Here is a 13,890-nt window from a genome sequence, read left to right as displayed (position 1 = left end):
ATTATGCACGGATTATTTCTAGGCTATTTTATTCCATTGGTCTGTTTATTTACCCTTGCACCAATGTCTCATTGTCCTAATTACTGTGGTTTTATCGTAAGTCATGCCATCCTGCAAGGTCTTCCCATGATAGTCTTCAAGACTGTCTTGATTTTTCTTAGTCTAAGAGTTTAACTTTCAGAATTAAAACAAATGAAAAACCATTTAGTTTTGAGTAGATTCTCCTGGATCTATAAATCAATGCTACCTTCAATTCAACAATGTTTCATTTTCTGTGTAGGTCTTGCAAGTATCTTGTTACATTTATTCCCTGTTATTTGAAAACTTTCAGTGCTATTTTCTCCTTTAAAAAAAAAAAAAATTTCAGGCGCCTGGTTGGCTCAGTGGGTTAAACCTCTGCTTTCGGTGCATGTCATGGTCTCAGGGTCCTAGGATTGAGTCCCACCTTGGGCTCTCTGCTCGGCAGGGAGCCTACTACCCCCCCCACCCCACCCCCCCGCCAATCTCTCTCTGCCTGCCTCTCTGCCTACTTGTGATCGATCTCTCTGTGTCAAATAAATAAATAAATAAAATCTTAAAAAAAAATTCCACTTTGGAAAGCTGGGTGGCTCAGCAGGTTAAGTGTCTGCCTTAGGCTCAGGCCATGATCCCAGGTAGAGCCCCGCATCTGGCTCCTTGCTCAGCAGGAAGACTGCTTCTCCTTCTGCCTGCTGCACCACCACCTATGCTCTCTCTGACAAATAAATAAATAAAATCTTTAAAAAAACAAGCTCCATTCTTTTACTGCTTATAACTAGTATCTCACTATGTCTTTATTTTGTATTTTCTTCTATTCTGAATGAGTTTGAGTATCTGCACATATTTAAAATGTTTATTTCCTTTTCAAGGGTGCCTGGGTGGCTCAGCTGGTTAAAATGTATTATTTCCTTTTCATCTTTGTTTTCCTGCTATTTAGTAGAAACTCTTAATATATTAAGGAAATTAGGCCTTGTGATATGTAAAAATGTACAAACACTTTTTCCTAGTTTTTCTTTTGACTTTGGAATACACTTTGAAAACATACCTTTCCAAAACAGTCTTTTTTTTTTTTTAATTTTTTTATTTCCAGCATAACAGTATTCATTATTTTTGCACCACACCCCGTGCTCCATGCAATCCGTGCTCTCTATAATACCCACCACCTGGTACCCCAACCTCCCACCCCCCGTCCCTTCAAAACCCTCAGATTGTTTTTCAGAGTCCATAGTCTCTCATGGTTCACCTCCCCTTCCAATTTCCCCCAACTCCCTTCTCCACTCTAAGTCCCCATGTCCTCCATGCTATTTGTTATGCTCCACAAATAAGTGAAACCATATGATAATTGACTCTCTCTGCTTGACTTATTTCACTCAGCATAATCTCTTCCAGTCCTTTAAAACAGATTATTAAGAATTGATAAAAGGCATATTGAATATTTTAGACTAGACTATGTTTGAAATCTAAGAAAGCTTGGAGATGTGTAGAAAGTGGATTTATAATTTAGTTTCTATTCGTACTCACTGTTTCATATCACTTACCATTTTTTTTCTCTTGTCGGATGATATTATGACATTCTGCATGTAAGAACTGTAAGTGGTCTGCTACCATTCGTTGCTGACATTCATGAATCACTTTAGTATATGAACTTGGATGCAAGTATTTTCGACATCGAATTTCTTCATCTTTTAATCTACCTAGAACCTTTAGAAATATATTTTTACAGTCATGAACTACTATGAGGAAAAACCTGTAATACCAGTAAGTAAGTAATGTAGATAGCCTAATTTTAATGGTTCAATTAAAGATGGCCAGGTAACAAATATGGATTATATAACCAATTTAAACCCACATTCCATAAATCATTTTAAATTTTATTTAGGCATTAGTTATCACCTACATTTTACCAAAATCTCATGAACATGAACTCAAGTTAAGTGGCCTGCATTTTGTCTTCATTTAATAACCCTGATCATGCTATTATATAGGTAACCTAACATGCAACAGGAAAAGTGGGTAAAAATTATTAAAAAACCAGAACAGGTGGTCACTTTATGAATATTTAACTAACAAACTAAAAAACAGTTTACATCAACTGGATTAAGTAGATTGATCTAATTATTTTTATGTTGGTTCCTTGTCTCATAAAATGTAAATGTAAATAGTATGTACATGATAATTATCAAATTAAAGATTTCATTAACATTTTTTAAAGTCAATTATATTTAGTCATAGTTAAATATGTCAATTAAGAGCTTTAGTAAAGCTTATCCTACATAAGAAACACTGGGCTACCAATAATACACTGATTAATATTAACAAGAACGCGCTAATGAAGATAAGAGCTAGAGAATCTGGCTAATTTCTACCTCAAAACAAAACAACATTCACAATAAAAACCAGCTAGTATAGCACATATACATACAAATGTTTAGACTTGGAAAAGGTTCTGCAACTTGAAGCTATGTAACTAGACTTTCTGAACTCAAATGGTCCCAGAGAACTATGCACAGTTAAGCCTTGGAGAATACTGCTGAGTTTGCGAGGGCCTAAGAAGGTAATACTGGAAAGGAAGGTGATGTTGAAAGGGGAAATAATACATCATTCCTGGTTACCTCTCAGATACCTTTTGATGAAAATGAGGCAAAGACTGAAGAGAGACTCACCATCCTATTTTTCCTACTACACTCCCCTGTGGAGCCAGTAGTCTAGGACAAAGTCACAAAAACCAAAGGCAGGCAAGAAGCTATCTGGACTAAAATATGTTCAGTGCATATTTAATCAACTAAGAAAGTAATTTTTGTCAAAAACTTCTGCTTTTAAAAGAAAAACATCCCTTAAAAGGATTATGCCTATTAGTCATTTACAGATTTAATGTTTACAGATTAACTAAATGCAACAGGAATTAGAGTGGGAAGGTGATGGAGGATGAGAAAAGGAAAAAAATTAATGATAATGGAAGGGGACGGATGCATATCAAAAGAAAGGTAGACAAGAGTGGAGTGTCTCAATGTGGGGCTTCAAAGAGCTATAAAAGCACTTACAGCTGGGGAGAAAAGGCCGAAACTACAGGTAAAATAGAGAATCAGAAGTAGGAAGACTACATTAGTCTGTTAATTAAATGAACTACGCTTACAAATGCTACTTCCCAAACATAATTTCCAGTGGCCTTCATTTTAACAGTTTGAGATATAATTTATTTATTGTAAAATTTACCCCCTTAAAAATATAATTCAATGGTTTGGAGTTTATTACATTATTAGTGTTTTTAAAATTACGATAAAATATATGTAACATAAAATATACCATTTTAACCACTTTTGAGTGTGTGAGTCAATTGCATTAATTATACTCATAATGTTGTGCAACTGTCTATTTCTAAAACTTTTTCACCACACCCAACAAGAACTCTGTAACCATTACACAATAATTCCTCATTCTCTCCTCCCAGTAACTTCTTGTCTTTACCTATTCTAGATATTCCATATTCTAGAGAGAAATTCCATGTAAGTGGAATATATAATACTTTTGTCAAGGGCCTCTTTTTGAGAGGAGTGTGTGTGTGTGTGTATAACTGATAATCCATGTGCACTTTTCAGGACTGGATCTAGAACCTTTAATGAGAGTCTAAGAAGCAAAAAGGCTTAAAGCTAAGAGTCACTGACCTGGTGTAACCTGTACTTAGTAGCTGGAGAAAAATGTCCTAGAAGGCTTAACTTGAGGTCCTAGAGCTAATCAGTGACAATAGCAGAAAAGAATTAAAACAACTCAGACTTCTAGATCTGGGTTTTGTGGAATATATAACAACGTACTGTTATCTCTTGACCTGTCATCTATGGAGGCCACTCTACAGCTATTCCACTTGCAACACATTTATCTTCTTGGCTAAACAAACTAACAAAAATCATTGTATAATAAAATGCCTGGAATTCAATATTGTAAATTAAAAAACTTGGCTAAAAATTTAATACATCTTTACGATGACTGACTTTATAACACAATTATTTCTTTACTAAAAAAAGTATACATGGAATTTTTAAATAGTAATCAATATGTGTTGGTTTAAGGAGTAATTAAAATATCTTGTGGAGTTTTTCTCAGTCTTCCAAAAACTGAACAGACCAAAACAGTAATCTACCAAGTATTCAGAATTATTAAATTTTTCCTTCCATTTTAAAGAAGGAAAGATAGGGGCACCTGGGTGGCTCAGTGGGTTAAAGCCTCTGCCTTTGGCTCAGGTCATGGTCTCAGGGTCCTGCGATCGAGCCCCGCATCGGGCTCTCTGCTCAGTGGGGAGCCTGCTTCCTCCTCTCTCTCTGCCTGCCTCTCTGCCTACTTGTGATCTGTCTGTCAAATAAATAAATAAATAAAAATCTTGGTTGCGGGGGGAGGAAAGGTAAAAACCCAAACACCTAGCCTCTATGCTAAACACAGATATAATTTATTCTTTTGCCAAGAATGTGAGTATTAATTTTAAAGACAAGCCAATCAAGTAATCAGGATTTATCAAGAAGCATCAACCATTTTCAAAATTGGATAGAACTTTTTCCCACGGAGAATGCCATAGCAAGAACAATGACTTATCAATAGGTATTGCATATTAACTATAATTCAGAATAATGATCAAATAAAAGAAACCTTTTCCACCAAATAAATGTATTACCTAAGAAAATAAATGTTAAATAAAAAACATGTCTTATATATGAGATGATGCAGTTAGCATAATGTGTTCTTTACCTTTTCCATATACTGTGAACAGTTTGATTCTTGTAATAAATTTGAAGCTTCTTGTTTGTAATACTCTCCTGTTTCAGTCAGAAAGGGAGACTCAAAGATTTCCTGATAAAACTAAATAAATCAATTAAAATCACATTTAAAAAATTAGAACAGGTAGTTTAAGAAATTAAAGGTCTGATTATGTTTTTAAAGGAGGCTTTTTACCTTTAAGGGGAATTTTTTCTTATACTGTTCAACATGAACAAAGGAGTTAATAACCCCATGGATTACTTTCTGGTTTGGGTCTTCTCCACCACGATCACTAGAACAAGATATAACAAAAAAAATATTGAGAATACAAATTATCTATGGAAAAATACCAAAGTATGCCAAAATACGGCTGCTTATTCTACTAATCTAATCAAATTACAAAGCATTTTAAAGGTCAATGCATGCTTGATGCTTAAAAATAATTTTTCATATCAGAGCTGAATTAATACTTATGATAGTTAACATACTCATTATGTGTCTTTTCAATAAATAATAGCTTTGATTGTTACACTGATACATTTGGTTATATTGACACTAGAATGATACCTACTTGATTTTAGAGTAGACACGAGTCCAGTAAGTTAAGAATATCTGAATTTCATTTACCAAAACTCTATTATTAGATGATTTGGTCTGAGAATTCAGTCTGAACCACTATAATCTAACAGTACATATTCCTCAAAGGTACACTTTATATATTACCACTCACTGAAGGGACTAATACCGTGTTCTTTAAGAGATCTACTAGAGCCACTGAGCTGCTTCCCACTCACACTGAAGGTATTTTTCTTTTTAGAAATTTAATGGTATGTTTCTGTATTGCAAAGGAACCTAAAGTCATCTCAGTTATTCATGTGACATTTGGTAAGTCCTACTTAGCAAAGGCACTATGAGTAACACAAGTTTTAATCACTATAAGAAATGTACCTGAGTATCAGGCTTTCTAATTACAGAAAGAGGAAAATGAAATAGAGAAAAAGTTTGCCTAAAGCTACTGTCTGGCCCCAAGCTGGGAATTTCTGACTCCAGTACTAATACTCTAATCAAACCACTATGCAGGGGGTATAGCTCAGGGGTAGAGCATTTGACTGCAAACCACTATGCAGTTGTTAACCTTCCTACTGGCAATCTTTCATCGCACTTTAAAATGTTTTTTTCCTCTGAATTAATGATTATTTTACAAAGAGAGCAACAAGAAGTATACTATCACTATTTCATAGTAAAAACTTCTTGTTCTTTATAGGTAGGATATAGACTTTCTAACATTGTCCCTCCTTGCTTCCGGATCATTCCTCAATTATCTGGATAGCCTGGAGAAAGTTTTTTGTACATGAATTAATATGGGTATAGTGATTCTGTACACAGAATCTCAGATACAAAGTCTACATTATATTACTAATAAAAACAAGGAGTTTCCCTAAGGCCACATAGAGTGAACTCATTTCCTCTACTCATCTTCGGTTAGTACCTTCCTAAACCCAAATTAAATCTGGTGAAATAATGATCTAACCGATCTTATCTATTTGAAACACACTGGTTTTTTTTTTTCCCCTTTCAACTTTGCAGGATCAATAAATATCAGTCAAGAATGAGAAACGTGAATATTTGGAAAATCAGATTACCTAGAATTCTTTTTTCTTTTTTTTTTAATTTTATTTACTTGACAAAGAGAGACACGGCGAAAGAGGGAACACAAAGAGGGGGAGTAGGCCCCCCACCAAAGAGGGAGCCCGACACAGGGCTCAACCGCAGGACCCCAGGACCACGAACTGACCCGAAGGCAGATACCCAATGACTGAGCCACCCAGGTACCCCTAGAATTCGTTTCATTACCAAATCCTATTCTTCTTGCTCAGCACCAGGGTAACTTCCATTCCTGATATTCTCAACACACCTGCCATTTGCTTCTGATCCCAAAAGGCCCAGATAAGCTGGAATCAGGGAACATACTATCTAAAAGAAACAATGATATTCCCAGTGTTTAATAACTAAGCTGTCCTTCCTAAAAAGTTAACAACTGCAGAAGTACTGCGGCATAATTATTCAATCACTACATATTTTTATAACTGCATAAAAACATTATAAATATACAGGGTTTCTACTGGACTGACTGATAATGAAAATAAACCGTCAAATGATGTTGTTAGAAATATACAAAAGCACTGACTAAATTGGTCATCTGAATAAACTCTAATATCATCTAAGAACAGAGGTCCCAAGAGATAAACCTTGAGAAAAGAATATAAAGAATTTTTAGAAATATGGTTTATTATTTGATCCTAATAGGACTGTGTGGAAAATGCCTAGAGCAATCATAATGAAATTGCCAATATAATGAAACCACTCAGCTGGGATGATGGGGACTAACAGGAATATTTAGCATAGACCTTAAGGCCAGGATTTTGGAGTCAGACTGCGTGGGTCTGAGCTCTGGCTGCATTAATATGTCACCTTGGGCAAGCATTTCTTAACCTCTTGGTACTCAGATTTCCTCTTCTGTAAAGTGGGGATAACAAAAGTACCTAAACCTCATGGTTACAAGGATGTAGTGAAGACTAAGCATAATCCAAGAAAGCATGTAACACAGTCCCAGGTACCTGAGTAAACAATAAACAGCACCTATTATTTTAAGTACTGACAGGAGGAAAATGGAACCACTTTTAATATATTACAGAGGAGAATAAAGCAAGAGACCAAAAGAGACCACAATCACTGATTGGGACTATAAAATCAAGGCTTTTAAAGAAAACTAAATGAGCTGTTAATTCAAATAGCAGACTGGATTTGTGATAGTCATCAAAAGTTAGGATGGAACTCTGAAAAGTCCGGATACTGGTATATGACAATGGGCAACTTAACCTTTTAGTGAAACCTTCCTTTCCCCTTATGTTTAAAATGAGACTAGGGTTCCAGCAAACTAAATGCAGTCTCCTGCTCCCACTCTAAATCTGAGAAATGACAAGAAGGGTACTTTTTAACACCCCAATGTTGGCAGTAGCCCTTGGACTTCAAGAAACTGAAAAAGATAGAAAAAAGACTGAATAATGTAGGAAAATAAAACGACACACCAAAATACACAAGAGTATGTGACAAGGAGAGGGTGGGAAGAGAGTGGAGGCAGACAGGCAGAGAAGTGGCAGAGCCGACAAGCTGGATGGCACACAACGGATGATCAAACCCACTAGGTCATCAGGAGCACCAGCCAGGCTGTGAAGTGAGGCACCCAGCAACAGCTGTGTCTGCATCCCCACTGGAGCAGTAAGTGGCGCGCCTGAGAGATAGTGAAGCCCAAGAGAAGGGAGACCTCTGCTACCAGACCACTTGCAGCAGTCCTCACTGGAGAACACCTCCTACTCACTCCTGTTCCCATGCCAGGAAGGCACTGGGAAGTCAAGGGAATGGTTTCCCTTTAGACTGGCAAGACTGCATAAGAGCAAGATTGCTGAGTGGTAGAGAAACAGGCTTTCTCAGACTCTGTTTGTGGAAGAACGAGCACTTCAGAGGGCAAAGTGGCAAAATTCTAAATGCACATACTTTATAACTCCAAACAAACATCTCCATTTTGTGCACAAAAAAAGCAAGAGTTATATTAGTGGTAAAACTGTAAACAAACAAATATACTCTGAGAAGAGCTTAATCAAATGAGGTGGAACCATATCAAATATTAAGTAACAATTTAAAAAGAATGTACTATGTACTAACAGAAAAATTATCAAGATACATAATTGAATAAACAAAGAAGTTAGTAAGTGTAAGTATCATTTATGATTGTCTGAAGTTACAAAAAAGTCACATGAAAAAAGAATATGATATCTGTATTGTACTTATATCTGTATGTAAACATAAAAACTCATAGGAAAGGGTTTGTAAAGACAGCTAACCAAATAGTACCAGGGATTACCTCTGGATAGAGAAGGACTGAGGAAAGAATCTGGTTCATTCAAAGTTTTTCAAGAAAGCATTTACGTGTCACTTGTGTATTTAAAACTAAGTTTTTCATTAAGTAGCTAATAATAAGGTGTGGGGAAGAAAATGTACAAGATAAGTCTGGAACATCCTGACACACTAGACAGCAAGGAAGATAGCAAGTATGACTAAAGTCATATGAAAAAAGACCATGAGCCAACTAAACAAAGAAAGGCGATTTAAACTTTGATAAAACAATGAACAGAAATGAATCTAATGTATTTAAATCTCTAAGTTCATCAGAATATAATGGAGAAAAAAAGCTAGTTAGTCATTTTCTGAGGATAACAGCAAACCAACTCGTTACCTTAACAAGTAAGTAAAGGAAAGAAACAAGTAGTTATTTTGTCTTTCCTATAATAACCAATGGGTGACCAAATAGTAGATGAGAGGGAAGCATGTCTTTATAAAATTATTCCGGGTAAAAGTGAAAATTAAATGGCAGAATTAAAACAATAAACAAAAAGATCTTGGTATTCAACATCAGCGACTGCTTACATCCAAAAAAGTGAAAAAACAGGTAATATGGAAGAATATCTACAGCTTTGCCAGAGGGAACCCATGAGTCTGAGTAAGGCTCTGGGCTACCAATTTGCAGGAAATAGAGAGGACAAAGGAACATATTTAAATTTGTCTCATGCAAATCAGCAAAATCCAGAGGATGGGAAAGTCCAAAAGATCAAAGGGCCAGGGTTCACCAACAAAGTAAAAGGAGGGAAAAAGGACAGAAAAGCAACCCGTTGATTAAAAGACTTATAACCTGTTGATTAAAAGACATATAAAGTTCTTTTGGATAGACAAGACTAAAAACTCATACAGAATCTGGGAATATACACATACGTGATAAAACCCTAAGAAAAAGAAAAAAGGTATGGCCTTAAAAGTCAGGATAGTGGTAAACTTTTGGAGAAAGGAAAGGGATGGGACACAGGCAAAGATTTCAGGGGTGGCTGACATGGTTCTATTACTTGACTTGGGTGTAAGATCAAGCATATTTACCTTATAATAATTCATTAGGTTGTACAATTGTGTTGTACAACTATGCTGTATCGTTTTTCTCTATTTTATATTTTACACTAAAAAGTTAAACACATACACCAAAATCTCCAAAAGTACAAAGAAAACTGATATAACAATATTAGTATGTGCTACAATTAAAAAAAAAAAAGTACAAGATGGACGAAAATACTAAATAGCAGTAAAAATAACTATGGAAATGCCAATCTTGATATTTATTCAACAACAGAGATGTGAAACAAAAACCAACAACTGCAAAGAAAAAAGTTAATAAATCTAAAAATAAGTTGGGAAATTTTAAAACATCTCTCTCAGGAATTGAGAGATAGAAGAGCAAAGACTACGAAACTAGACTTAATCTAAGACTGTAGAATGAAATGAAATCTCATGAAATCTCCAACATCTATACAATTTAGAAACAGAATAACAAACACATGGATATATCAGAGAAAACACAAATCAGCCCGAGCAGCCTATGTTACGGAGTGTTCCAAATTCAAAGAGGAAGAAATAATTTCATTTTAATTTCTCTTTTTGGTCAAAGAGTACTCAAACTAGAAAGTTAACTACAGAATTACTGGAAAGCATAATTTTGAATCCTTTTAACATTAAAAATGCAGTGTTTTCAATAGTATCCTTAAGTATCTAATCAATGCCTTTTACCAGCATTTAAAAATATATCTATTTTGTTCATTTTTATAATTTCATATATCCAGTTTTAATTTTAAAGATTTATTTTGAGAGAGGGAGGAGGACCATGAGCAGGTGAGGTACGGGAGGGGAGAGAAAGCGGGAAAGGGACTCTCAAGCAAACTTCACGCTGAGCACAGAGCCCCACATCAGGCTCGAGCCCACGACCCTAAGATCATGACTTGAGCCGAAATCAAGAGTTGGAAACCGAATGGACTGAGCCACCCAGGTGCCCCTCCAATTTTAATTTTAAGTAAAATTAAAGTTCTTGCAGAAAATTTATACCACAATATTTATGTTTCCAATTATTTGGTTATACTTGCCTTTTTATATACCACTGAAAATACTCAAATCTTACATTGTGACATTTAGATACATGAAGTTACAATTTTTATTTATTAAAATTATAAACAACTTTAGATTGTTACTGCACCGAAAGTCCCAGTTGGCAATTCTACTATATTAATGTAAGTTAGCATATGAATAAAATTATTTTATCTTCTTTTTTTAATTTTTATTTTATTTTCTTAAAGATTTTATTTATTTATTTGACAGCGAAATCACAAGTAGGCAGAGAGGCAGGCAGAGAGAGAGAGAGGAGGAAGCAGGCTTCCCACCAAGCAGAGAGCCCGATGTGGGACTCGATCCCAGGACCCTGGGATCATGACCTGAGATCATGACCCTCAGATCATGACCTGAGCCAAAGGCAGAGGCTTAACCCACTCAACCACCCAGGCCCCAAAATTACTTTTATCTCTCCAAGTGAAATAAACATTGAAAAATATGCAGATATACAATCTTTGGTTACATCAGGTGTTTTCTTCCTTATATAAGAGCCCTTTACTTAAGGAATATCAATTTTATTTTGTGTCTACAGATTTTGTGTTACCATGAAAAAAATTAACCACTGTTACACTGAACCTCTTAACAACAAAAACAACAAAAAAATCACAACATACATTCCACTTGTAAATCTATTATTTCTCTAAAGCACTTTTTTCCAAAATGCATGAAACTGGGATTATTTCTATAGTGTTTATATCTTTCAAGAGAAGCCATCTTTTACAAGAACATAATTAAGCAAAAAGAGACCAGTCCTAGTTTATAGCTTAAAAGCAGATGATCTATGATCTTTAAGCTAACAATGACCTCCTCCTTTTCTCCCTTTACATCATTTTACATTGCTGTTTCTTCTGTGTTCTTTTAGGACTTCTTGTCTTTCCTGCAGAAATCCCACTGCACCCAATTACAACTTTTCTCCAAAAGACATGAAATCCTAACTGTAGTTTACTAAGTATTTCAGCATTCATGTTCCACAAGAATTACCACTTAGTGGAATGTCGTTCTTGCGGGCCGAGAACGATAAATGGCGCCAGCACCCGGGAACTAAATAAAGGAATCTTGCAAGGTAATCCGCAGGAAAGTGGGGAGTAAAGCTCCGCAGGAAAAGGAGGCTCCAATTTGGATCCCAGAGCGGCTGGTGCGTGCAGCCTTGCCTCCAAACACCAGTCATGATGCTGAAGATGCTGATGATAACTCTGGGGATGCTACACCTCCTGTGGCAGACTGAAGCCAGAGAGCTGAGGGCAGTGGTTAAAGCATGGCCATATCCTTTACCAGTGACTAACTCTTCTCTCATATTCCCTCCTCTCCCTTTGATGCATGGCAGGTCTGTAACTTGCTAGGAGCATGTACTGATATCTCAGCAGTGTCCATGTTAAATGGTGGCAAATTCCTCAACTGTTCTTATAAACAAAATGACTCTAGTACCTTTTAGACAACAGTTAATGTGTCTTGTCCCAATAATATTACTTATCAGCCCACTCCCATATCCGTCTGGCCACCGTTCCTTTTCCTCGTAACAAATGCTAGCGAGCTGAATGATACGTTGAATTGCACTAAGAATTGCTATCTTTCCCAGTGCTGGAATGTTACGGCCTTCAAGCTGGCTGTGATTATGCGTATCCCTACCCATGTTCCTATCCCAGTTTCCATTCCAGAGGACAAGTTACCGGTGGTGCTATCCAGAAAGAAAAGAGATTTTGGTATCACAGCCACCGTTGTGACAGCATTGGCTGTATCTACAGCAGCTGCCACGGCAGCAGCAGTCTCGCTTGCTGCAACTATACCCACTGCGGAAGCTGTGAACACCCTTGCAGAAGGAACGGCGGAAGGAACGGCGGAAGGAACGGCGGCTGCCCTTCAAACACAGACTCAGATCAATGCACATCTACAAGCAGGAATCCTGATAGTCAACCAGAGAGTGGATTTGGTTCAAGAACAAGTGGACATATGGGGGGCCCTATTGGGACTGGGATGTACAGCACCCTTCCCGGCAATTTGTGTAACTCCCATAGCCTATACTAATATGAGTGACTTACAGAATGTCTCCCGACAGCTCTCCCAAAACTTGCGGGGGAATTAGTCCGCAGAATTCCAAAACTATACTCAGCACCTGCTACTAGGCATAACAAGGATAAATAACACCAGAGTTGAGCTTGCAACCTTCCCAGAGATAATCAAAACATTGCAAGATGTGTTAACCTTTACGAAACAGTGGGCTAGCGTAATTGGTCTGATGATAATCCTCGTAGTGGGCTTGATTCTGCTAGTAAGGAAACTGCAAATTTGGAGGCGACAGCAACCTAGGCAACAGCAAGCCATGGTGCAGGCCTTGTTAGCCATCGAGGCTGGAACATCCCCCCAAGTGTGGCTAAGTATGCTGGATCGGTAGTCAATGACGGGTAAGATTGGTGGGGGAAATATACCAACCTAAGACAGGACGCAGATCATTGATATCTGCCGTCTGATGACGGGTAAGGATATTCCCCGCCACTGACAACCTAAGACAGGCAAGATCCCTGCCATAAAAGAAAAAAGGGGGAGATGTTGGAGGCAGGCCCCTGGCCAGGGCGGCCTCCGCCATTAAAAGATGGTGCCTGGCTAGTTGCCAGGTTAGGATTGCCTCATGAGACTAAGCAGAACGCCCAAAAGGAAGTAAACAGCATTGGTTGCTAGCAAAGTTGTTCGTTTAGGTGCACAGCCTGATTCGCTCCCTCCTGTACCCTGCTCGCTGATTGGTCATGTAAGCGTATATAAGTGTGTAGACTTGTGGAAATAAAGAGAGAGAAGATGCATCCGAACTGGGGCTTCGTGTCGTCCTTGTGGGTCGAGGGCGATAGTGGAAGATACTGATTTCAAAAGGAAAAATCCTCCATTAGCCTGACAGGTAACTTTAATTCTTTAAAGACTGAAATAGGGGCGCCTGGGTGGCTCAGTGGGTTGGGCCGCTGCCTTTGGCTCAGGTCATGATCTCAGGGTCCTGGGATTGAGTCCTGCATTGGGCTCTCTCCTCAGCAGGGAGCCTACTTCCCTCTCTCTCTCTCACTCTCTGTCTACTTGTGATCTTTCTCTGTCAAATAAATAAACAAAATC

General features: G+C 37.3%; 1 protein-coding gene across 5 annotated transcripts in view; it reads right to left on the bottom strand.

Annotated features, from left to right (window-relative positions):
* The window catches only part of CUL2 (cullin 2), a 101,021-nt gene that overhangs the window by 20,887 nt on the left and 66,244 nt on the right, over window positions 1–13,890 (bottom strand). For all 5 annotated transcript variants that reach the window (XM_032349320.1, XM_032349319.1, XM_032349322.1 and 2 more), the window contains 3 exons: window positions 4,957–5,053; window positions 4,753–4,863; window positions 1,557–1,719 (listed from right to left, as the gene is read on the bottom strand). In XM_032349320.1, the coding sequence (XP_032205211.1) occupies window positions 1,557–1,719; window positions 4,753–4,863; window positions 4,957–5,053 (371 nt within the window). The remainder of the gene's footprint in view (window positions 1–1,556; window positions 1,720–4,752; window positions 4,864–4,956; window positions 5,054–13,890) is intronic.

The sequence above is a fragment of the Mustela erminea genome, chromosome 6 (assembly GCF_009829155.1).
Source record: "Mustela erminea isolate mMusErm1 chromosome 6, mMusErm1.Pri, whole genome shotgun sequence".
NCBI classification, from domain to species: Eukaryota; Metazoa; Chordata; class Mammalia; order Carnivora; family Mustelidae; genus Mustela; species Mustela erminea.
Note: the sequence above shows the minus strand (reverse complement) of the source record. Positions and strands in the feature narration are given on the sequence as shown.